General features: G+C 35.8%; 1 protein-coding gene across 3 annotated transcripts in view; it reads left to right on the top strand.

Annotated features, from left to right (window-relative positions):
* The window catches only part of LOC141446184 (roundabout homolog 2-like), a 63873-nt gene that overhangs the window by 7381 nt on the left and 29987 nt on the right, over positions 1-26505 (top strand). For all 3 annotated transcript variants that reach the window (XM_074112664.1, XM_074112665.1, XM_074112666.1), the window contains exons 2-3: positions 114-222; positions 25218-25526. In XM_074112664.1, coding sequence (XP_073968765.1) covers positions 156-222; positions 25218-25526 — 376 coding nt within the window. In that variant the 5' untranslated portion in view covers positions 114-155. The remainder of the gene's footprint in view (positions 1-113; positions 223-25217; positions 25527-26505) is intronic.

The following is a 26505-nucleotide window of genomic DNA, read 5'->3' on the forward strand; positions in this document are numbered from 1 at the left end:
ATTCACGGAAGACTCGCTATGTGTAAAATAAAAGGAAAGCCAGGCCAAAAATCTATAATATTTTATATGAGTTTTATAAATGCTCCCTATTTAATAAGATTTTTTTTTTACAGGGTGCAGTCAGGAGGACAAAGATGGGACCTTGAGGATTCGGCATGGCCATCGCCGTAAGAATAGTGTTCGGGATAGTCTGTGTAGTTCTACTAGCTACCAATGTTCAGGGTATGAAATCAGTTGTAATTCTTAAAATTATTCAAAAATAATAATTGCTGCATCATCAAATTAACATTAAATTGGCTACAGTGTATTCAGTTAACTTTATTTTAGAAATTATCCTGTGAATGTACCTAATTTTTCTTTTGTATTTCTGACCTAATTCAGTGCGGTCTCAACAGCCCATCTTTTAATACTTTTTTCTAGATCGTTTTTGCACTAGCCTGTGTTGCGAAAAGAGTTAAATAAAATTTTTAAATTAGTTGAAAAGTTGTGGTGAACATTTTCATTATAACGATTTATATTAATACGAAAAATCAATAAATTGATTTTTGTACATTACCAAAATTTCTTAATTTGAAAGATTTCATTAATGAAGCCATTATTATCAACGATCCAGTTTATGTAGGCAGTGTTTTAACAAGTCTTCTTCTTCAACTGATTATTTTGTATCTATATTGCCGCGGGACTGATTTAAAGCGTTCAGTTAAAGGAGTAATCAAAATTTACGTTAAGAGTTGTATGAGAAAAGTGAAATGAGCTTCTCCTAATTCGTGTACATACTTGACTGTTTCATCCGAAGGTTTTCGTGCCCAATATTTCTCATATTTGCAAGTTTGCAAACTATCCTAGCTGTTTCTAAGGTCATTTTCCCTTTTTTATAGTACTGTGCCATCTTTATTTCACATATTTATAATATATGACCAAATTCCTATGCGAATTATAATTGGCTGGCAATAAAAGCAATATCTAATTATGTTTATAAGTTCAAAGAGGTCAGATCGTTTTGTAATTATTTACTCTGATCGTGTGTGAATGTGTCTTGCTTTTCTGGGGCTTCCCAGAAGCCGCACCCGGGTGCACTGCATCCTCCTCTTGGACTCCGTTTCATCAATATCATAAGTTGAACAACAAAAAGTCGCCTATACTTTACAGTTAAAAGTTTAGTTAGAATGTTGAATATTCTATTTAAGCAGTAACGTATTCTTAACCAATGTTTTAACAAATAGCCTAGTTTCTGTTGCTTTCTTCGACTAGACGATCTTTTTTTTTTTTTTTTATTCCAAACATAATATCTAGAATGTTCATGATCCCCTTCAGTGATTCAGTGGCGTAACCAGGGAAAGAAGGGCGAGTATAGATGGGTGAGTCACACAGGAACCCACGTCATTGAATTGAGTTTTTTTTGGTCCTACTAACATGACTCACGACGAGAGGGCGCTGTATGTTGACGTCACCACTTTACAACATATATGTACAGTATTTTAGGGGTGACCAACAATCCAGATGATCTTTTGGGCTACTAAGGAAATTCATTAAAAGCCTACTACGGTGCCGCTTATAAAATTATGTGTAAATCGTATTAGATTGGTCCAACTCAAAAAACGATGTGCAGCGAAATTGTGAAGCCAAATCAATTTATTTATTATTGTTTTTGTTATTAATCATACATATAAACATAGATAATGTAATAACAATTAGGAAATGATGGAAAAATATTTAATTAGAAAGATATTTGATTATCAACACTTAAAACTTATCTCTTGCATGTAGATCGCAATGCGCGTATTTCCACAACGTAATTGATGTTTAATGATCGACAGCCATTCGAGGGAAGGGATTAGCTATGCGGTTAGCATACTGGACTCCCACGCGGAAGTTCCGGGTTTGAATCCAGATGCTGACCCATAGATTTTCTCTTCCTAGGAGCATCTTACAGCTCACTGTCCGGTGATGGACGGTGTTGTCTGTAACGAGAGAACACTATCCGGAGTCCGGCAGTACACTGAAAAAAGCTCCGGGCGCCAATGACCTAGATGTTGACGCGCCTTAAACCATAAAAAAAAGGAAAAAAAAGCCATTCGAAATTTGAAGGAAATGAAAACTCCCAAACTTTTATCACCATACATCACCTAGAAAAATACTGCTGAAAAGCTGCAATTGTGCACAATTGTAGTGCTGAACATGTTTCTACAGTTGAACATGTTTTTGAAGAAATTACACCAAAAGAAACAGGAAATACAGCCATTCAAAATTTGAAGGAAATGAAAACTCCCAAACTTTATCATCTTACATCACCTAGAAAAATACTGCTGAAAAGCTGCAATTGTGCACAATTGTAGTGCTGAACATGTTTCTACAGTTGAACATGTTTTCGAAGAACAGGAAATACAGCCATTCAAAATTTGAAGGAAATGAAAACTCCCAAACTTTATCATCTTACATCACCTAGAAAAATACTGCTGAAAAGCTGCAATTGTGCACAATTGTAGTGCTGAACATGTTTCTACAGTTGAACATGTTTTCGAAGAACAGGAAATACAGCCATTCAAAATTTGAAGGAAAAGAAAACTCCCAAACTTTATCATCTTACATCACCTAGAAAAATACTGCTGAAAAGGTGCAATTAAGCACGATGTTAGTGCTGAACATGTTTCTACAGTTGAACATGTTTTTGAAGAAATTACACCAAAAGAAACAGGAAATACAGCCATTCAAAATTTGAAGGAAATGAAAACTCCCAAACTTTATCATCTTACATCACCTAGAAAAATACTGCTGAAAAGGTGCAATTAAGCACGATGTTAGTGCTGAACATGTTTCTACAGTTGAACATGTTTTTGAAGAACAGGAAATACAGCCATTCAAAATTTGAAGGAAATGAAAACTCCCAATTTTTATCATCTTACATCACCTAGAAAAATACTGCTGAAAAGCTGCAATTATACACAATTGTAGTGCTGAACATGTTTCTACAGTTGAACATGTTTTTGAAGAAATTACACCAAAAGAAACAGGAAATACAGCCATTCGAAATTCGAAGGAAATGAAAACTTCCAAATTTTATCACCTCCTACAGAAATACTGCTGAAAAAACGGCAATTTACTGCAGTTGTTGTGTATAACTGTAAAGGTAAATGAGTACTATAAATGTACTTATTTTTGGAAAGTTTATAGTGTAACTTTATGTTCGTTAAATTTCATTTTCCATAAAATCGGAAAATTTTTTCAGATTAGATTTTTTTGAACTTAAATTTTCTATTGGGTTGAATACATTTTTGTATTTATTTATTTGTATTTGTATTATTTTTGAAAAGAGGCATGCAAAATAATTATGAAATTGATGTTTTCTTTTTACGATGCAGAAAAGATCAGTTTAAAATTATGGAAAATGACCAATCAATGCAAGCCGCTAATTGTAAAAAATTAATTTGGAAGACCAGAGACCTTGGAACACGAGTTTTAATATTTTTTTTGATGCAGAATCATTAAAAAAAAAGAAAAGTAAACTAACAAAAACCATAATAATTGGATTAAATCAGTGATTTTGACCCTGAGATGTCTCCAGAGTAAAAAACCCTAATATTAAAAATCTGCCCTATGAACGGAGAAAGAGTATCTCGTATGTTTAGGATGTCACCAAAAAAAAAAAAAAAGAAAAAGTCATCCGCTTCCGGTAGGGACATAGAAAAATGTCTTTGGGTGGGGTACATCACTATGTTTATCTAGATGGCAGTACACCTCAGTAGGTTACGCACACATCACATGTCGACCCTCTGTAGATGCTGCGGGGTAAAAAAGGAAAAAGAAAAAGGACCAAGCGAGAGAAGGAAACGGTTGTTGAAGGGCCAAACAAGACACGTGTACTACATGCGGACAGCAACCCCGCATCTCATGCGGGTACAGAGAGAGAGCAGTAAGAAAGACTGTTGTGGTGGGGATAGCAATCGATGGCGTAGAAAGTCTCGGCTGGGTAGAGGAAGCCCCAACTGGTGTACCAGCTGTGTAGTGGTTAGTCGGAGACTTGGACAATCACTCCTCATAGTGATCTACTCACAGATCAAGACGGGCACGAAAAATTGTTTCCTGAATCTTTTTGATCTTACAAAACTATGTTCTCTGCCACAACGACGCACTAGGTGCCCGAAAAGGTGCTCATTGCGATACACCATTTTTAACATCAAATATCTCGAAAACTACTTGATAGATTTTGGTTATATTTCACCTGTATATGGAGACCACTTTTGTCTATAATTGTATAAAATTTCGAAAAAATCTGTCGAGTATGAAACCAGATATTTAGAGTTAAATTTTGGTATCTTTTAAAACGGTGAAATCTTAAACATCAAATACCTCGAAAACTACTCCATAGATTTTCTTTATATTTCACCTGTACATGGAGACGAATTATGTCTATAATTGTATAAAATTTCATAAAAATCTGTCGAGTAGGAAACTAGATATTTTGAGTTAAAGTTTGGTTTTGTTTGAAACGGTGAAATCTTAAACATCAAATACCTCGAAAACTACTCCATAGATTTTCTTTATATTTCACCTGTACATGGAGACGAATTATGTCTATAATTGTATAAAAATTCGTAAAAATCTGTCGAGTATGAAACTAGATATTTTGAGTTAAATTTTGGTTTTGTTTGAAACGGTGAAATCTTTAACATCAAATATCTTGAAAACTACTCGATAGATTTTGTTTATATTTCATCTGTATATGGCAGCATCTATTGTCTATAATTGTATAAAATTTCGTAAAAATCTGTCGAGTAGGAAACGAGATATTTTGAGTTAAAGTTTGGTTTTGTTTGAAACGGTGAAATCTTAAACATCAAATACCTCGAAAACTACTCCATAGATTTTCTTTATATTTCACCTGTACATGGAGACGAATTATGTCTATAATTGTATAAAATTTCGTAAAAATCTGTCGTGTAGGAAACGAGATATTTAGAGTTAAATTTTGGTATCTTTTAAAACGGTGAAATCTTTAACATCAAATACCTCGAAAACTACTCCATAGATTTTCTTTATATTTCACCTGTACATGGAGACGAATTATGTCTATAATTGTATAAAATTTCGTAAAAATCTGTCGTGTAGGAAACGAGATATTTAGAGTTAAATTTTGGTATCTTTTAAAACGGTGAAATCTTTAACATCAAATACCTCGAAAACTACTCCATAGATTTTCTTTATATTTCACCTGTACATGGAGACGAATTATGTCTATAATTGTATAAAAATTCGTAAAAATCTGTCGAGTATGAAACTAGATATTTTGAGTTAAATTTTGGTTTTGTTTGAAACGGTGAAATCTTTAACATCAAATATCTTGAAAACTACTCGATAGATTTTGTTTATATTTCATCTGTACATGGAGACAATTATTGTCTATAATTGTATAAATAGTCGTAAAAATCTGTCGAGTAGGAAACGAGATATTTTGAGTTAAAGTTTGGTTTTGTTTGAAACGGTGAAATCTTAAACATCAAATACCTCGAAAACTACTCCATAGATTTTCTTTATATTTCACCTGTACATGGAGACGAATTATGTCTATAATTGTATAAAATTTCATAAAAATCTGTCGAGTAGGAAACTAGATATTTAGAGTTAAATTTTGGTATCTTTTAAAACGGTGAAATCTTTAACATCAAATACCTCGAAAACTACTCCATAGATTTTCTTTATATTTCACCTGTACATGGAGACGAATTATGTCTATAATTGTATAAAATTTCGTAAAAATCTGTCGTGTAGGAAACGAGATATTTTGAGTTAAAGTTTGGTTTTGTTTGAAACGGTGAAATCTTAAACATCAAATACCTCGAAAACTACTCCATAGATTTTCTTTATATTTCACCTGTACATGGAGACGAATTATGTCTATAATTGTATAAAATTTCGTAAAAATCTGTCGTGTAGGAAACGAGATATTTTGAGTTAAAGTTTGGTTTTGTTTGAAACGGTGAAATCTTAAACATCAAATACCTCGAAAACTACTCCATAGATTTTCTTTATATTTCATCTGTATATGGAGACATCTATTGTATATAATTGTATAAAATTTCGTAAAAATCTGTCGTGTAGGAAACGAGATATTTTGAGTTAAAGTTTGGTTTTGTTTGAAACGGTGAAATCTTAAACATCAAATACCTCGAAAACTACTCCATAGATTTTCTTTATATTTCACCTGTACATGGAGACGAATTATGTCTATAATTGTATAAAATTTCGTAAAAATCTGTCGTGTAGGAAACGAGATATTTTGAGTTAAAGTTTGGTTTTGTTTGAAACGGTGAAATCTTTAACATCAAATATCTTGAAAACTACTCGATAGATTTTCTTTATATTTCACCTGTACATGGAGACAATTATTGTCTATAATTGTATAAAATTTCGTAAAAATCTGTCGTGTAGGAAACGAGATATTTTGAGTTAAAGTTTGGTTTTGTTTGAAACGGTGAAATCTTTAACATCAAATATCTTGAAAACTACTCGATAGATTTTCTTTATATTTCACCTGTACATGGAGACAATTATTGTCTATAATTGTATAAAATTTCGTAAAAATCTGTCGTGTAGGAAACGAGATATTTTGAGTTAAAGTTTGGTTTTGTTTGAAACGGTGAAATCTTTAACATCAAATACCTCGAAAACTACTCCATAGATTTTCTTTATATTTCACCTGTACATGGAGACGAATTATGTCTATAATTGTATAAAATTTCGTAAAAATCTGTCGTGTAGGAAACGAGATATTTTGAGTTAAAGTTTGGTTTTGTTTGAAACGGTGAAATCTTAAACATCAAATACCTCGAAAACTACTCGATAGATTTTCTTTATATTTCATCTGTATATAGAGACAACTATTGTCTATAATTGTATAAAATTTCGTAAAAATCTGTCGTGTAGGAAACGAGATATTTTGAGTTAAAGTTTGGTTTTGTTTGAAACGGTGAAATCTTAAACATCAAATACCTCGAAAACTACTCCATAGATTTTCTTTATATTTCACCTGTACATGGAGACGAATTATGTCTATAATTGTATAAAATTTCGTAAAAATCTGTCGTGTAGGAAACGAGATATTTTGAGTTAAAGTTTGGTTTTGTTTGAAACGGTGAAATCTTTAACATCAAATATCTTGAAAACTACTCGATAGATTTTCTTTATATTTCATCTGTATATAGAGACATCTATTGTCTATAATTGTATAAAATTTCGTAAAAATCTGTCGTGTAGGAAACGAGATATTTTGAGTTAAAGTTTGGTTTTGTTTGAAACGGTGAAATCTTAAACATCAAATACCTCGAAAACTACTCCATAGATTTTCTTTATATTTCACCTGTACATGGAGACGAATTATGTCTATAATTGTATAAAATTTCATAAAAATCTGTCGAGTAGGAAACTAGATATTTAGAGTTAAATTTTGGTATCTTTTAAAACGGTGAAATCTTTAACATCAAATACCTCGAAAACTACTCCATAGATTTTCTTTATATTTCACCTGTACATGGAGACGAATTATGTCTATAATTGTATAAAAATTCGTAAAAATCTGTCGAGTATGAAACTAGATATTTTGAGTTAAATTTTGGTTTTGTTTGAAACGGTGAAATCTTTAACATCAAATATCTTGAAACCTACCCGATAGATTTTGTTTATATTTTATCTATGTAAGGAGACAACTATTGTCTATAATTGTATAAAATTTCGTAAAAATCTGTCGAGTAGGAAACGAGATATTTTGAGTTAAAGTTTGGTTTTGTTTGAAACGGTGAAATCTTTAACATCAAATATCTTGAAAACTACTCAATAGATTTTGTTTATATTTCATCTGTATCTATTGTCTATAATTGTATAAAATTTCGTAAAAATCTGTCGAGTAGGAAACAAGATATTTAGAGTTAAAGTTTTGTTTTGTTTGAAACGGTGAAATCTTTAACATCAAATATCTCTAAAACTACTCAATGGATTTTGTTTATATTTCATCTGTATATGGAGGCATCTATTGTCTATAATTGTATAAAATTTCATAAAAATCTGTCGAGTAGGAAACGAGATATTTTGAGTTAAAGTTTGGTTTTGTTTGAAACGGTGAAATCTTTAACATCAAATATCTCTAAAACTACTCGATAGATTTTTATTATATTTCATCTGTATATGGAGGCATCTATTGTCTATAATTGTATACGAGGGGGTACCCAAAAAAAACCGGAATTATTTTTTAAAAGCTATTTATATACAAATTTTTTACAGAACAACCTTATCCCCTTCAAAATACTATCCATTACAACTAATACATTTGTCCCACCGGTGCTTCCACTGTTCGAAACATTTTTTGTAGTCATCTTTAGAAATGGCTGACAGCTCCTTCTTCGTTTTTTTCTTGACCTCTTCAATGTTGTCAAATCGGTGACCTTTCATGCCCTTTTTCATGCGTGGAAATAAGAAAAAGTCGCACGGAGCCAGGTCAGGCGAGTAAGGTGCGTGGGGCAGCGGAACCATGCCATTTTTAGCCAAAAACTGTATAACAGAGATGGCTGTGTGTGCAGGTGCATTGTCGTGGTGGAAGAACCAGTCTCCTGTTTGCCACAAATCGGGTCTTTTTTGGCGAACACTATTGCGCAATCTTTTCAAAACTTCCAAATACAAGGTTTGATTGAGGTTTGACCTGGGGGGACAAACTCTGAATGGACTACGCCTTTGGCATCAAAAAAGCAAATCAGCATTGTTTTGATGTTTGACTTGACTTGACGACATTTTTTTGGTCGGGGTGAAGATGACGTCTTCCATTGGCTCGACTGTTGCTTTGTTTCTGGGTCATAACCATAGCACCATGACTCATCACCAGTAATGACCTTTGACAGAAAGTCTGGATCAGTTTCAAGCTGTTGTTTCAAAGCACATGTTTCAACTCGATGTTCTTTTTGATTGTCAGTCAGAACTCGAGGAACAAACTTGGCAGCAACCCTTTTCATCCCCAAATCTTCCGTTAAAATTCGCTGAACCGAGCTCCAAGATAACCCACTACTCTCTGACAGTTGATCAATTGTCTGTCGACGGTCTGTGAACACCAGCTCTCGAATTTTTTCAACATTTTCGCCGATTCGGGCAGTTGATGGACGTCCAGAACGAGGTTTGTCATCAATCGACATGTCGCCATTTTTAAACCGAGTAAACCACTCGTATACTTGAGTTTTCCCATAGCGTCATCTTTGTAAGCTGTTTTCAACATTAAAACACTTTCAGCAGCATTTTTGCCGAGTAGAAAACAAAATTTCAGAGCTGCACGTTGTTCACTTAAACTTGCCATCATAAAAAACGAAAAAAAAAACAAAACAGCGCTGGTAAAAACAATCACTGCAGATGAACAGAACAAGCCAGGCAGACAACACAGGCAGGACTGAACTGGCAAGGAATTGCGCTATACACGTCTAGCGGCAGAAATGCGTACTACATAAGCTCCATGCGCGGCAACGCAATTCCGGTTATTTTTGGGTACCCCCTCGTAAAATTTCGTAAAAATCTGTCGAGTAGGAAACTAGATGTTTAGTGTTAAATTTTGGTATCTTTTAAAACTGTGAAATATTTAACATCAAATATCTTGAAAACTACTCAATAGATTTTGTTTATATTTCATCTGTATATAGAGACAACTATTATCTATAATTGTATAAAAATTCGTAAAAATCTGTCGAGTAGGAAACGAGATATTTTGAGTTAAAGTTTGGTTTTGTTTGAAACGGTGAAATTTTTAACATCAAATATCTCTAAAACTACTCAATGGATTTTGTTTATATTTCATCTGTATATGGAGGCATCTATTGTCTATAATTGTATAAAATTTCGTAAAAATCTGTCGAGTAGGAAACGAGATATTTTAAGTTAAAGTTTGGTTTTGTTTGAAACGGTGAAATCTTTAACATCAAATATCTCTAAAACTACTCAATGGATTTTGTTTATATTTCATCTGTATATGGCAGCATCTATTGTCTATAATTGTATAAAATTTCGTAAAAATCTGTCGAGTAGGAAACGAGATATTTAGAGTTAAAGTTTGGTTTCGTTTGAAACAGTGAAATCTTTAACATCAAATATCTCTAAAACTACTCAATGGATTTTGTTTATATTTCATCTGTATATGGAGGCATCTATTGTCTATAATTGTATAAAATTTCGTAAAAATCTGTCGTGTTTTCATTTTGTCCATAATCGGATTGACGTAAGCGCCCATTTTAGAATGAAGAATTCTGCCAATACGGTATTGTTGGAAAAAAAGAAGGTGAAAGAAATCGCAATTAGTAAGAAAATATTTTGAGTCAAAGAAAGACCGCATTTACTTTTTCTTTCGGCCGTTATTATTGGTTGTGATTGTTGTGAAGACTTGGTAGCTGCTTGTCCAAGACGACTGGTGGTGTGGTAAAAGGAAGCTGCAGTTTGGATTTGGGCCAGTGTCTTGTGGCGTGCCCTGTGTGCTGTTCACAGGAGAATGCGTCGTGGAGGGCAACGCTGGCACCAGACTAGATAACGCTAACTAAGATGGCCTCCACTAAGTTAGTTTCCACCTCCTCCACCGCCCACAGACTCAAGGGGCGGCCAGGATCACCCGTTCACATAACGGCCAAGTTTCTGCCCCTCCGCCAACCACCCACCACCACTTGTCTGCGGATTTATAACTGCAATTTATCATCAGATTTTCACTTTATCTGCTACTGCTGCTGCTGCGGCTGCTGGGCCATCCAGCTAGCCCTTCCATTAACAACTCCGCCACCTTATTTACGATTTCTTCCATTACTTGGTTACTCCTTACTCGACCTCCCCCCCCACACAACTTACAGCTTCCTTTTGTACTGTCAGCTGAGAGAGGAAATTGCAACGTGCCAGCTGCACTCCAACATCAAGATCTCCCACCTCCTCTGTGTCAGCTCAATTTCTTCTCTCTTGGTATTCTTGCATTTTTTTTTTTTTTATCCGATTAAGTTAGCTCTGGCCATTTAATATCCCAAAAAATTAAAAAAGCTCGCCTTACAGTTACCTAAATTTACCAGAATATTTTTAGCCCACAAATTACAGCCTACCAGATGCCTATAATTGAAAGTGCCAAATAAAGGACTAGTTACCAAAAATTCAATAATTTTGTAGAAATAATTTTTAGTTACCCTTAAACTCGACATGAGACTTATCTATAAAAAGTAAAGTAAAGTAATCGCCTATTTTTTTCAAGCGGGGCTTAACGTCCAACTACCATTTACTAGGTGTCGTGGACGGAGGCGACTAGCAAACATACTTTACTATTTCTCATTTAACCATTAAATAAAATCCAAGGCCTAAGACCGGGAATCAAGCCCAGTACCACAATGCATATTAGCTTTGCAGGTCTCGCCTCTTAACCGCTCGACTACCGTGGCGCTTAAGACTTACATATGTACTCCGTACATTATACTGACATTAAGAGAGGCCTACCAAAACTCGCGCATCATTTCTAGATCTAATTATCCGACGACGAACACCACTGAATCCTTCTCCATTGCTCTAGAGCCAGGGGTCAGCCAGCCTATTTTAATTAGAGAGCCATTTTCTCCTCAAATAATTTTAATAAATCTTACCAAGAGCCGCAAGGATCATAGTGTGTAAAAAAACTCTGTAGATCATTTGTACACACAAATTATTATTTTACGTTGTTCAATAACATTTAAATGTTTTAAAACTGCCTGTTTTTGATAGTCAAAAACTGCACGAAAAAGCGTAACGTTGAAAAACTCCCAACTTTGACAGTTTTATATATTTATTTTCACATATTGCAAAGTAAATAAACAAATAAATATCTAAACCTGTGTTTGAATGAAAATGGCGGCAGTCCTATATATTACGTACTGTATTTTAATATAATTCTATTCAATTTCAAACCTATCACATTTAAAATTCTTTTTGAAAAAATATCTTTACTTTAATAAATGAAATTTTCATTTGTTTTAATAAAATTGAAATATACAATTTATTTTGGACAGGCTGAAGAGCCTGTAATTCTAGATCCTGTAATTCTCAACAACTGTGCCGCGGCACTTTTTGCTTGTCGCGCGAAAGTTTTTGAAGTTTGCCGCCAAATTTTAGAGAAATGCATACAGTATGAAATGTAGAAGACGATATGAGAGTAGCATTATCAATTATACGACCAAATATAAACTGTAATTATCAAAAAACATCAAGCTCAAATTTCTCATTAAAAGTATTCTTACTATTAACTTGTAATTAATCCCTTAATAAACATATACTGTTGTTAATTGTACAGTACATATTATTTTATTTTATATTGAAAATAAACATAAACTATTTTACACAGTGTATAATAAAATAAGTAAAATACTTTTAAACTTATCTTATTGTTAGTGTACGAGCCAAATTTTGAAATAGTTAAAAGTGTGCCGCCGCGACAAAACAAAATAAAGGTTGAGAATCATTGCTCTATAGATTCTTATATAAGGTAAGTGGGGGGAAGATGCCACACTTAACACTTATTTCCGTTTTGTAGAAACTGGGTTATCGAGAAACAACAAATGAATCAACGTCTAGGTTGTTTTTTATTCTTTAATTACATATAGATATTAGTATATTTAATTAAATGCAAAACCATTAAAAATGCATTTGAATGAAATTTGTCAAAACTGGCATCTTCCCCTCATCATGTGGGGAAGATGCCAGTTGATGCGGGGGAAGATGCAACAATATCTTAAGATATAAATTGAGAAAGAAAAAATTACAAATTTAATGTTAGGTAAACAGCAAAATATTCTCATTAAACACTGAGGGGAAGGAACACCGAACAAAAGACATTTTTTTGTTTAATTTTTAACATTTTTTGCATTGCAAATTGTCTTTGCTGCAAATTTCATGTAGCCATCTCTTGCATGTTATGCATTGAAGCCAATCCCATTTTGGGCCCTTCCCTATCATAAAAATATCCTTTACACTCAATACAAAAATCATCGTCCACCTCTTCAATGTCACTCTCACCACTGGTCATTACCAAATTATCGGGAGCGGAGGATGCTGAAGATGAACTGTCCTTCCTTTTCTTTTTCTGCAGTACTTTTCCCCCTTTTTTTTTTTGTCGGCAGAGCAGCCTTTCTTCTCAATGCCTCCTGTTTCCCCACTGTCGTAAGGACTTCAGCAGTTTGTTTCTTTCTTCGCGTTTGCTTGGGTTTTTGAAATCTGCGAATAGGACTAATTTCTTCAAAAGAAGTGTTGGCACCGCTGCTGCTTGTTGAAGCAATTGCCATGTTGGAACCGCTGCTGCTTCTTGAAGCTATTGCCAGAGGTGCGTTGACTTCTTGGTTGTCATTCAAATTCCCAAAATGTAATAATGAATGAGAATAAATATGAAATTGAAACAGTTCAATAGATGGCATCTTACCGCAAGCACTGGCGGAAGACGCCACATAGATTTATTTTTGTTCTACGGCTTCAGCCATGTTGTTTCAAGCTAACACGTACTCACCAAGATGCACACGACACAAATATCACGGAATTATTACGTTTAATCTGGTCAATCCGTCACCAAACCTTAAGAATCGACAACGAAATATTATAATATGTGTACTCACCAAGTTCAAAGAGTTGAATTTTCAGTTTAACGACGATTAAACTAGATATAAAAAGAAATATTCACAAGCACGGTATTCACAGTTGATGACTACACGCTCTAACGTAGGAATAGCTGTCATCCAGTTGTAGATATGCAAAATCTGAAGGTACTTGCGTCTTCCCCCGACTGGCGTCTTCCCCCTACTTACCTTACATCTAATCTCAGATCATTAGTGACTTCCGCTCACCTCGTAAGCATGGACGCTAGTTTTCTAAAATAAAAATTTTATTAAGGGAGCAAAACGAAATATAAAGGTAGCTTTAAAAGTACTCCACTATAAATGACTTTATGGACATTTCTAGAGAATAAGTTGTAAATTTATGCATTTTTAATCACTTTAACAAAGTTTTATTAAAATATTAGAAACAAAGGGAATTACAAACCAAGGGAAAGAGGGGGGGTGTTGTTAGGACGAATTAAATTAGCTAAAAATTCGAAATTTAAACTTTGTTCTAAGAAAAATTCGTGTTAATGACAAAAAAAAACATGACATATTTTTGTTCTTGTATTTTGCTATTATAATAAATTTTTGCTGTATAGATTGTAAATCTTACATTGGAGAAACTCTGTAGACGTTCTTTTAAAGAGGCGCCTTCATGAACCTGCGAGATCCTAGTTATGGTGGTGAGTAGGTAGGTAGGTAGATAGATAGGTTGCCAAATTGCCAAGTGCCGAGATAAGGTCTCGGTGTGCGTCTTGAGGACGCCTGGGTTTGGTCGACGGCCAACCAATAGTCCCAAATATTTCAGCCGCCATGTTTTTTTTTACGCTTAGTTGCACCTCCATGCGGCGGCGGTGGTGCTATCTCATGCAAGCTGCATCTGGAGTTATACACGTCTTCCCTAGTCTGGAGAGTAAATTTCTAGCTTTGGAAATTATCTAATGCCAGGTAGAAAGATATTATTTAAAGAAGATGATGGCGACCTAATGACTTAAAAGGGGGATCAACTTAAAGGGAGTACAGTACGACGAGATAAGTCGTGTGTTAGTAAGTTATATGGAGGAGTGTGTTGTGATGACGTCAGACGGATGATGAAAGCGCATCAGTAAGGGAGGTTATGCAGTACCTGTGTGGTTCTAGACCAGAATTGTAGTGGCAACACTGTCAATCAGCTGTGTATGTTGTGATCGTGTCACACACTCAGACTCACTTCAATGCAAGAGACACTCTTGCGAACACGCGCCCTCCACTTCTTTTTTTTTTTTGCTAATACTCATGGCCTGAGTTTACATTTCAATTATCATTACCACCTGCCCGCTTAATCGATGTATGCTCTTATGATGATGTACTCGAAAACTGATCACCCGGTCTGAGGTGATTCAATAGGCGGCTTTGAGTGGTACAATACCATTCAAAATCAGCATACAAGCTATTATTATTACTGATTTATTTTTTCACCTCTCTCAGCGATATTTTATATCATATTTCAAAATAAAAACACTGTATTAATTATTAAAAAAAAATTAACGTGTGGCTGTGTCATGGACTCGGCCGTGTGTTGTACGTGAATTACGTTTACGTAACGGGTTATATTTTTTATATAAAATATTTTTATTTATGTATTTAGGATGAAATCAAGGAAACAAATCGACGATCGAACACAATCTATGCCTATACAGTCCGTTGTCGATGTAGAAGCGACTTCATCATCCACTTGCATAATTTCAACCGGCCCCAGCTGCAGATGTACTGACACCGTCGTTGATCCGCTCGGCCGCATTCATTCTTTTACATTTCCGGCACAGCTTGACTCCGGTCATATGGTGTTTTATTATTACGATTCGGTTGTTCTTGAGAAGCCCTTTCCAACTGTATACGAACTCTGTATTTGGTTTTGGCTTTTCGACGCGTATAGGCCGACATTATATATTTTTGATAATATTTTTTTATTCTAACACCTTATTATATTCATTGCCACTATTTTGCACTAATGTTTTATATACAATCGATAGATTGTGACGACAGCTGACGATTAAAACTTAAACGAACATCGTAGCTTCTCCGAGTCAAAAGTTACTGCTAATTGCAAATCTCGATACGCAGCAAAATGATCTCAAAATGGCGGCTCTTCCCCCTCCACCGCGCGCGATGCGTCACAGTCCTCGCTTATCGTAATGTATTCTTTGATCCTTTAGCTATCCAGTGGTATAATTTTAATTTTGGATGTAGACGATAGATTCGAAACTATAATGCCAAACTGTATCCCCCGATTTTGTTATCATTAGGTTTTTTTTGGATTGCCTCCATATGATAGCAAATTTAAAGACGTATTCACGTCAAAAATGATGTTATTGAAAAGTGTATAGGAAACCTCGAAAATGAAAATTTGTTCAGTAACGTGCCACCTTCTGTTAGAAGGTTATAGCCACTAACATTCTGTAAGATCCGTAAGAGAAGAATGGACTCCACAAGATAAAACACCAGAGACGTTGCAAAGCTTAAGGAAAGATCGTCTTTAAGTTGTAAGAGAGGCAAATAAAACCCAAGTTGCTGAGGTTGAAGCACGTGCAGAGAAAAAAAATATGGTCGCCTGAATGTGACGTGTCCGCTAGCCGCCAAGTAATATTTTATCTACCAACTTTTCCCCCTCGTCTAGTCCGAAGTTATTAACTGGCAGTGTGCAAGGGAGGAAGGGTTGGACAAGTAAAAGAAAAAAAAAAAAGTGGGACAAACGAGTGAAATAAATTTCCCTGTGGCATGCCTGCTTGTACAACCCTGCAAGAAGGAATAGTTGCTGATTACAGAAGTTGGTTGGTGGGGGCGCAGAAGTTTTGGTGGCTGGCTACACAAAGTTTTGTTAGTACTCGCGCACATACAGACACCAAAAAGTAAGCTTTTACGAGAGAGTGTTAGTGTGTTGGTTTTTGTTTTTTGGTGGATGAGGCAAGTATAATAAAAGTTAAGCACTGTCTATTAAAAGAAATTATGTTAGCAACACTGCTTGAGTGGAACAGAAAGTGGTTTGCAACGTTCGCCAGAAGGTTATGTTCTGTTATCTCTAAATATTTTGAATACAAGTATCAACAACGGAATTTCACATCAACTGAATCTATTGATACACTTGATGCGTCTTTTAAACATCAAATTGTTGCTAAAATTATTTCTCTTAATAGATAGTGCTTTACTTTTATTAAACTTACCTAATCTACAAAAGAAAAAAACAAGTCAATTTGCAATGGGAGAAAGGCGTATAAGAAGTGATCTGTTTTCAATTTGAAGATTTTTTTGACACAATTGTCGTCAGTAAAATCAACAAAATTAAACAAAAAACAAGAAGTGTCAAGTGATAATTATGTAGTGAATTGAGAAATATTTGAAAAACTCTGCTTTATCAGGAGCTTCTTTTGAAATCTGGAGATGTTTCTAATTTATCTGAAGCTGTGTTAATTCAACTTCGATTCAATTCAGTTTTAAAAGGAAACAATGAAACTAGTAAGTAGTGATTCAAATAATTCTTTACTTTAAATTGTTGTCTCCATCTTAGTATTGCTTCTATCTTAGGATTAAAGATTGGCGAGGAATCGGTCAAATAAAAAAAAAAACGTCTTTTTTGCCAACGTTTCGACAAATATATTGTCTTCTTTAGGGCCTGACTATTAAAAATACAAAACAATTTACAAATACAGTAACACAGAAAATCAGTAAAAATCAGTAATACACAAATAAACAGTAAAATACTATAAATTTTTTTATAATTATTGAAAACGTACGTGGCTATGCGGGTTGGTTGAGTTACAGAAAACTAAGAGCCAGAACTGGAGAAGCAGGTGTATAGTTAGTTACATATATACAGTTTCTTGCTTCTTCATATTTGTATTGTATTTTACTGTTTATTTTTGTATTACTGATTTTCTATGTTACTGACTTTGTAAATTGTTTTGTATTTTTGTAATATCCAGGCCCTGAAGAGGGCAATACCACGCGGTGTGCGGATCGAATCTACCCAGGATCAACAAAAGGTTCAACTCTCTCCTCTTTGCGTAGATTGCAATGAGGAGGAGGATTTCAAGACAATATAATAATGGATATGTCCACGTTATGTGGTAGAAAGGAAAAGAATGTTTCGACGACTTATACAGGTATTTAGATGCACCATTTCGCTACGAAGACATAATAATCTCCACCAACATCTATGTGCTTAAATCTGTTGCAGAGCTAGCAATGAAATATGAATGTATTTAAAAGTTATAGAATGAATGCAAGAAAATGATTAGAGAAGGATTACGGTGATTTTAATTTTGGTTAAGCTGTAAGGATGGCAGGAATATAGAGTACTGATCCATTAGTTGTAAGTTTGTATGTAAATAGTTGTATATAGCAGAGGGATGAGTGTGTGAAGCGAATGTATTTATAAGTAAGAATGGAGAGTGAGTGATATTCTAGTGATAAGCACCCAGACGATGCTGGCTGTATACATAGACTATGCTGGCTGTATACATTGACGGTGCTGGCTGAATACATAGACGTTGCTGGCTGTATACATAGACGTTGCTGGCTGTATACATAGACGGTGCTGGCTGAATACATAGACGGTGCTGGCTGTATGGCGAAAGCCAATGCCAAAAAAAAAAGGACAATATATTTGTCGAAACGTTGGCAAAAAAGACGAGTTTTTGTTTTTTGATTTGACCAATCTTGAATCCTTAGTTTAACAATTTACGGTCACGAAACCTATATACTCATATTGCTTCTATCCATAGAGTATTATTTTTTTTTGAGCAAAGAGATTCAAAATATGCAATAAAAAAAAAAAATCTTACGAGTAAACTCTCATGACTTCCTTTTACCACAGTTTACGTAATAAAATTTTTCTCGAAACAATGTTTTTTGGGAACAATTTGAACAGGATGTTTGCATACACCAGGCAAAACATGTATTTCCTATAAATATTCAAATTCAACTACAATTTAGCCCCCACAGTACAGTGTGGAAGGGGGGGTTTGTAAATAAGATCGAAATGAAGAAAGAAACTGAAATTTATTGGACGGGGGTGGACGTCGCCGCTAATAAAACAGGAGGCGTGGCGAGTAAGCTTTCTTTAAGCCACCCAGTTGTAAACTATAGAGGAAGTACAGTCTATATGCGGAAGTGGAGGCATGTACAGTCCAGTGAGAAAGTTTGAGTTGGCAGCACTGCGCCAAACTACATTTGGTCTGTCCGCATTTTGGGTTTAGTGTACTGCAATCCTTGTCACTCTAATCACGGACCTGCTGAAGAGGAGGAGAGAGAGACGTTGCTTTCTAAACCATGTTATTAGAAATTAGTAACTCAAAGAACATGTCCTTACAGGTCCACTGAAATCTGAGGGAAGGGGACCCTCCAGAATATTTATAAATATTATTCGAAAAACTTTTGTTTTGTAAACATTGACTGTATTGCGTTGAACTTCCGGACGTCCTTTACATCTAGGTGCTTTAATAGACTCTTTTTTTAAATTACGTCAAGCATAAATGAATGTGCCTGATTGTAAATTTTGTAAAGGGTCGGTCGGGCTAGGCGAAGTAGTGACGGTCAGAGATTGGCGGAAAGGAGAAAATAGAGCGGAAACGCCACCCCCGTTGTGTTGGGTTAGGGGCCAAGCAATTGCTTCCAACGTGGAATTGTAGCTAGGATGCACAGGAGGGGAATATTGTTGTACTGTTAAAATAGAAAAGAGGCTCATTATGGTTAATTTAAACTATCTCTATGGTACGATCGGTTCACGCCAAATAAATAGTAATTTGTTTTAAATCAGGAGTACTAAGTAGGGAAGCCTAATTCTGTTTTCGTAAGTCGATAGCACACAAACTCTAATCGCACTAATCGTCACTTGCAACGGACACTGGCACGCAAGTAACCATTACGTGAACGGTAGAGAAATAGAATAAGTGTAGCAGCAAGTCAAGTACCTTCTGTGGACGTTGCTGAAGGGACTGTTCTGATGAGATACAAGATGCTGACCAAAATATTATATGAACATAGGTCTCATTGCGAATCAATTACCAAACTATAAAACAGATCAAAGTTTCTTAGTATTTACCCTGAAAAAGCAAAATCATCCGGCAATTTCTGGCAGAAATCTTTCATTACGCCTCCCACAGCCGCAGACATCTCAAGAATAGTGTGTGATTTGCTGGCAATTATTCAGGAGATTTTTCAAAGGTAGCATTCACTTCTTGACCCAACATATTCTGTGAATCTGATTAGCCCCAGTTGTTGTTAGAAATACATTTAATACTCTTTATTATAAAAGACGCCTCGGTAGCCGAACGGTTAAGAGGCTAGACCCGCAATGCTAAGATGTATTGTTGGTTTAGTGGGTTCGATTCCCCTGGTCTAGGCCTTGGATTTTTATTTAATGGTTAATATGAGAAATTTATAGTAAAGAATGTGTGGCGGTTATAGGCTAGACCCGCAAAGCTAAGATATATTGTTGGTTTAGTGGGTTCGATTCTCCTGTCTCTAGGCCTTGGATTTTATTTAATCGTTAATAAAAGAAATTTAATAGCAAAGTATGTTTGCTAGTCGCCTCCGTCCACGACACCTAATTTGGTAGTTGGACGTCGTAAAGCCCGCCTGAAAAAAATAGGCATTACTTTACTTTACTCTTTAGAGTTATAGTCATTTTTTGTTGTCTGCTTGGTCAGGGTCGTTGTTTGGATTGGTTGGTTGGAGCAGTTGCGCATACATTCGGAATCAGTCATCATTACCAGATTTACTGAAGAACATTAACGGCCAGTTGTCTTATAATGCGTTTTGCATCCACGCTTTCCATGAGATTTAGACGCTGCAGTGTTACTATGCTGAAAAAATTTTCACAACACATTAATTCAATTTACGTCAAAAAACCACTGACAACTCACTATTGAATACTGATCGTCTGAATAGTAATTATTTAACTATAATTGTGCGTACTTTCAAATAAATTAAGATCAGTATTTGGACACAATTATGAACATGCAATACTGTTAATGTAACTGCAATTATTCTTCAAGGTCGCCCTAGGCTGAACTGTAAGTTGAGATCTACTTACACTTGACACCTACCGTTAATGATGCACCATTATAGAAGATTTCTGGTTGAACAGATGTGGCGCCGGGTGTCACCGGGAAAGACGAGAAGAAAACATCTTTCTTTCTCTCTCTTTGGAAGAAGAAGTCTATTGCGCCGGAATTGGTTGGGATGTGCAGTTTAGTTGATAAGAAGACCCTAACAGGAGATTGGGGGGGGAGGAAATGCTATTGATCCTGAGTGCAGTCTGAGCGGAAAGTTCTTGGTCAGGACCAAGCGGCACCATAAAGGCGCTATTCAGTGTTACCAGAATTGATGGGGCATCATATATATGCGAAGCCCAGTGCAGCCAACATGAATATTCTCTTACTCTACTACTACTACTACTACACTGGCAGGCACAAATATGGTATATTTATTTCGAAGGGCGGGAAGCAAACATGCATTTTGTACAAACAGACGGACGGAGGTGGCGCCTCCAGTGCTAGAGAATGTTTGCTGACATCTGAAATTATTTTCACCCGTTTTGCCCATTCTTCTAGCTGATATATATATAAAATAGCTGTGGATAATATGTGTCGCCCCTGGGCGTGAGTGGTAGACCGTCTGTAGACTACAATTCTGTCAATACCAGCCCTCAGCGTTTTGCTTTCCGGCTAGCAAAACTTAATACTCACTGATGTAGACATTTGTCCTTCTTCGACCTGTTTTCTTTTTTTTTTTTATTTCTATATTTATATCACAGGTTTTCTTCAAGACAGCTGCAGTAACCTCCATTAAATTGTTCCATCAGCTAGGGTATTCTAGGAAAAAGCTGATGGTCTTAAGCTTCTGCTAAATTTTCAGCACCCAACTTCTAATGCTTTTGAATTTGAATTTGCTGCTTCAGAGCGGAAAATTTTTTTTGGTAAAAGCTTCCTTCCGGAAACTATTTTTCATTTAATTCTTACCAACAACAATGTAGTATTATAATCTGGTAGATTTTTTAATTTTATTTTTCACGGAAATGATCCCTGCGTTTGAAAAACTCGACCATTTGCAAATTCGAAAACGAAATATTTGCAAAAGTTCAAGTTCCATTATTCGTTCAATCAAGTGCGAGCTTTGGGACGAACCAATCAGGTTATGCCCAAATCGGTTATTCCAAAGTACCATTTCTTGTTTTTTGGGCATCGGTTTTTCTGGTTATTCGAGATTTACGCGAAAGCAGCCGTTCTAGCACTTCTGAAGAAGAGGTTTAGGGTTAGGATTCACTCTAAATTACTATCTCAGTATAATTTCAAAAAATTTTCACCTATTCAATAAAGTAAAGTTAAGTAATTGCCTACTTTTTTCAGGCGGGCTTTACGTCCAACTACCAAATTAGGTGTCGTAAACGGAGGCGACTAGCCAAACATACTTGACTGTAAATTTTTCATATTAACCATAAAATAAAATCCAAGGACTAGACACCGGGAATTGAACCCACTAAACCAACAATACATCTTAGCTTTGCGGGTCTAGCCTATAACCGCCTAACATACTTTACTGTAAATTTCTTTTTATTAACCATTAAATAAAATCCAAGACCTAAGACCGGGGAATCGAACCCAGTACCACAATACATATTAGCTTTGCAGGGCTAACTTCTAACCGCTCCATGGTGCCTACATCTATTCAATAATTATAAGAATTAAATATGTAACTTTAAGATTCCAAATTTGATCAAAAATTGGTTGACAGGAAATGATGCGTTACAGGAAGTGAACTGCAATTCTCTCGGAAGTGAAATTATTTTGTTTAAAAAAATCTGCATACATGTACATCATCACTTTTTTGATTCATTAATTTTTTTGGGGGGCATACCTCATTCAGTCGTGAGTTCAATCATCAGTATATCAATAATATCATCATAGTAGTACATCATTTTACATGAGAGAAAGTGAAAATTTGTAGTGGTTTTGCATCATGACCAGATAAAAGTTGCAAGACATCGTTGGCCATGTTTAAAGACCTGTAAGCACCGCTATTAACTTTAAGCAATAGTGGGATAAGTGGCTGTAAGGGTAAAAGTTAGAATTATATTACGACGTACATGTAAATATCGTAATTATCAAAAGTTCCTTATAAGCTTCTTATATCTGTTTATGCAAATGTTGAAAAAGTTGTTGACCCTTTCGTACCCCTCCAATCACAGTTGAATGTATCGATGATCCGAACAAGAGGGGGGTCAACCTTTGTGTGTACACTTAGAGGACGAAAGGAGAGAGGGTGCGCTGTGAAGTGGGATACGCTTCAGACTAGTAACATCCAGTAGGCTTCACTAACACATTGGGCTACCCCCAAGGAATCGCTTCGCCAGGAATACTGCAACAATAAACAACCAACTAAAGTGGCAAACGATAAAAAAAAAGAAAAAAAGAAAGGAAACGAGAAATAAAATGACTTTGTATTGTGTGTGCGTGTGTATGTGTATGTGTGTGCTATAGTTAGGATCAATAGCGGCGCTGCATCACTGAGGGGAATGGAGAGGCAAACACCCCCTCAATGGTGGCGTGCCCATTCAGTCCAACAACCGACTGCAACTCTTCTTTATAATACAATTCTTGTACTAATCCTCAATGCTTGAGATTATCCAAAATAAAATAACAGTTACGTCATTCTTTCTGCCTGGAACATCCAAAAATCCATCCACTCCAGACTGGATATCACTTTAATGAAGTATCTAGCCTCTAATAGAGCACAGAACAACTCAGAACATTCGAGTGGTAGATGTTGCTCATTTAGTGCGGTATGTCAGTGTACAGTTTCTGTATTATTTTCAACTATTTGTTGGACACTGATCAGCGTTTTATATACGATAGGTGTAGAAGTATGAAACCGGAATTTTTTTTAGTAAAAATTACACGTTTTAGCAGCTCGTAAAAGATTACACCCTTCCTGATCCCACCAAACCCAGAGCATTGTTTCTCTTTCCAAAGTGATTTGGTCTTGCAGTGGATGTGGATGGTTCGCCTAGATATTCACCCATGATTTACGACGCTTAGGATTCTGAAAATATATCCATTTTTCAACCACCTGCCACGGATTCGATGGAGAAATGATTTTCTTTTGTATCTTTCGAGCAGCATTTCACAAGTGGTTTTTCGATTTTCCTAGCTGTCTTTCATTCAGTTCATGGGCGGAACCCATTTTTTTCCCACTTTCAGGAATCTTTCCCATAGCTTTCAAACGAATGGGGACGGCTTTCTGCGTAACATTCAATTGATCCGCGTTGTTCTTGTTGAGTTTTTTAGTATCATCTTCATCCCATCGGAAACGGTGGAGATTCCGAGCTGACTGCCGTACCGAGGCTAAAGGAATTCTTGGCATGTCAAAAACGCTATAGTTGGTTTTAGCAGGTCCCGGATCTGCCAGTTGGTTCAGGTGTTGAGTGGACATGAGAATTTAGTGTACCATCTTTTCTAAAATGCGGCCTTACCAAGTCGCCAATTTGCGCTGGCTGTGGTGAGTCCAATGAGACTGTGCGGCACTTTCTAGAGGTGTGCCCCGTTTATCCTAAAACTAGATTCCTCGTCTTCGGGAGGTTAAATGTTTCTCTACCGGAGATTGTGGCATCTGGTAATCTTAACGAACTTTCTAGGTTTATTCAGTACACTGGACGATTGAGTCGCCATGTTCCCTATTGTCCTGTCGCTACTTTATTAGTTTATTATATTAGCATCTGGCAACTTTTAGCCGGATTTGTTTTTAAACCCCGGTACCTCTCATGAGATGATGGGTGGGCGGGGAACAATGGGCATTTTGGATTGCCTGCGTTCCTTTCCCTTTTTGATGGAACCGCCATTTTAATAAAATCTACAGTCTACAATCATCTTCATCCAATAAGACTTGCAATTCCGTTGTCTGCGAACTTTTTCGAAGGGTTTCCCACGTTCTTCGTGTTTTCACGTCAAAATCGCCACTTTTGAATTTTTTTTGAAACACTCGAAACAGTGTGTTTTTACCAAGAGCATGTTCACCGTAAGCTTCGATAAAGCATTCGATGCGATTCTGCAACAGTTTTCTTCAAATAATGATAACAGAAAATCAATGCTGTCCGCAAAAAATCATAGTTTGTAGGCACAAAACTCGATATGTTTCAAGGTCATAGAAAAATATACCGGTTTATGGAACTACGGTTGTTGTGTGTTGAAAATCTTCGTCAGCTGTTAGAGGGAGATGATGGCACTGCAGTAGCGGTCTTACGAACCCTAAACTGATGGCTAGCGCTATCTATAGGGAAATTCAGGTTTCATACTTCTCTACCACCTTTTTCTGGGTGTGTCATTTGAAGAAAAGTTCTAGGGGCAAGTCTAATGTAGAACCTTTCTTCAGAGAGTACTGAACATTGGAGAAGGGCATTGTTGTGACCCTGATGGGGGCCACCTCCATTAAACCATTTTATGGCATTCTTAAAATTGAAATAACTTGGTAAAAATACCAAATTTGAAGAAGATCCAGCCTGTATCTTGCAATTCATTCTTACATGAATAAAGATATCCTATTTATTCGTGTAAGTAACTCTTTTTGATTTTTTTTGTTTTCCAGGCCAGTACCGTTCCCCGCGTATCACAGAACATCCAACTGACGTGGTCGTCCCAAAAGATGAACCTGCCACCTTGAACTGTAAAGCTGAAGGCCGGCCAGAACCAAAAATCGACTGGTACAAGGATGGTGAGAAATTGGACTTGACCAGCCCGGACACGAAATCTAATCGAGTGCTGTTGCCATCCGGAGCGCTGTTCTTCCTGAGAGTGGCCCATGGCAAGAAAGAGCAAGATGAAGGCGTGTACTGGTGCGTGGCGTCCAATCAGGCTGGCACCGCTACCTCTAGAAATGCTACGCTGCAGGCGGCAGGTAACTTAATGTTAACTTGCTAATATTTTGTGAGGGCTGCAAGTTTAGAAAGTAGACTTTTTTAAACAATAACTGCAGGAAAATTAAAAGAAAAGTTTATGATTTTTGCTTTTTGTGAAGTAATAGGAATGAGGTGAGTAAAGTGAAACTGCCGAATATTGGCGAAAACTATTCTAAAACGACCATAAATTTTGAAAAATGTCTTGAACATTGAGAATATTTTTTCAATTTTTTTTTTTTTTAATATCTACGATAAAATCTTTCTAAAATCACAAAAAAAAAAAAAGTTAATAAAATATGAGAAAGTAGTGGAAGAAATAGAAAAATAACTGAAAGATATCAGCCATGACCCGCCATCATTGGAAGGGGCGTGATTACACTACAGGTGGGCGTGACTACACTAGAGGTGGGCATGACCCGCCCACAGTCTCCAACCCTACTACATTGTGATTGGCCAATACTTTAACCTAATAATTTCTGTGAAATAATTAATTTAAAAATTTTTGTCCAGCATTTCTCCCATAGGTATTTGATAAACTTTCGATTAAAATAAGAAAAAAAAAATCCCATTAAAAAACGATAAATAATATTTCTTTTGGAATTATACTTCATATTTTGCACAATTATCGTTAACAGAAGCAAAAAAGGTTCAGAATTTGTTTTGTTTAGTCGTCAAATAGATAATAGAGAAATAGGCTTGTTAGCCGCCATTAAATAGACTGTAAGCTTACTTAACACTCCATCAGGTGGAGAACTCTAGCGGAAATTTTTGTAAACATAAATGCAGTTTCTATGTCACATTTTACTATATTCTAATAATAAATTATAATTACCTGGCTAACTAAATTAAGACTAACCATTACTGTAAGATTATTAACCAGTTAAGCGTGGAATTTAGTTTTAAAAACCCTCCATAGTGTGCGGAATTAAAATCAGACAATGACGTGTATATGACTTCGAACGCAGGGCACAACAATCA

Source organism: Rhodnius prolixus, unplaced genomic scaffold (assembly GCF_049639745.1).
Source record: "Rhodnius prolixus isolate KJV_2025 unplaced genomic scaffold, Rpr scaffold_1, whole genome shotgun sequence".
Taxonomy (NCBI): domain Eukaryota; kingdom Metazoa; phylum Arthropoda; class Insecta; order Hemiptera; family Reduviidae; genus Rhodnius; species Rhodnius prolixus.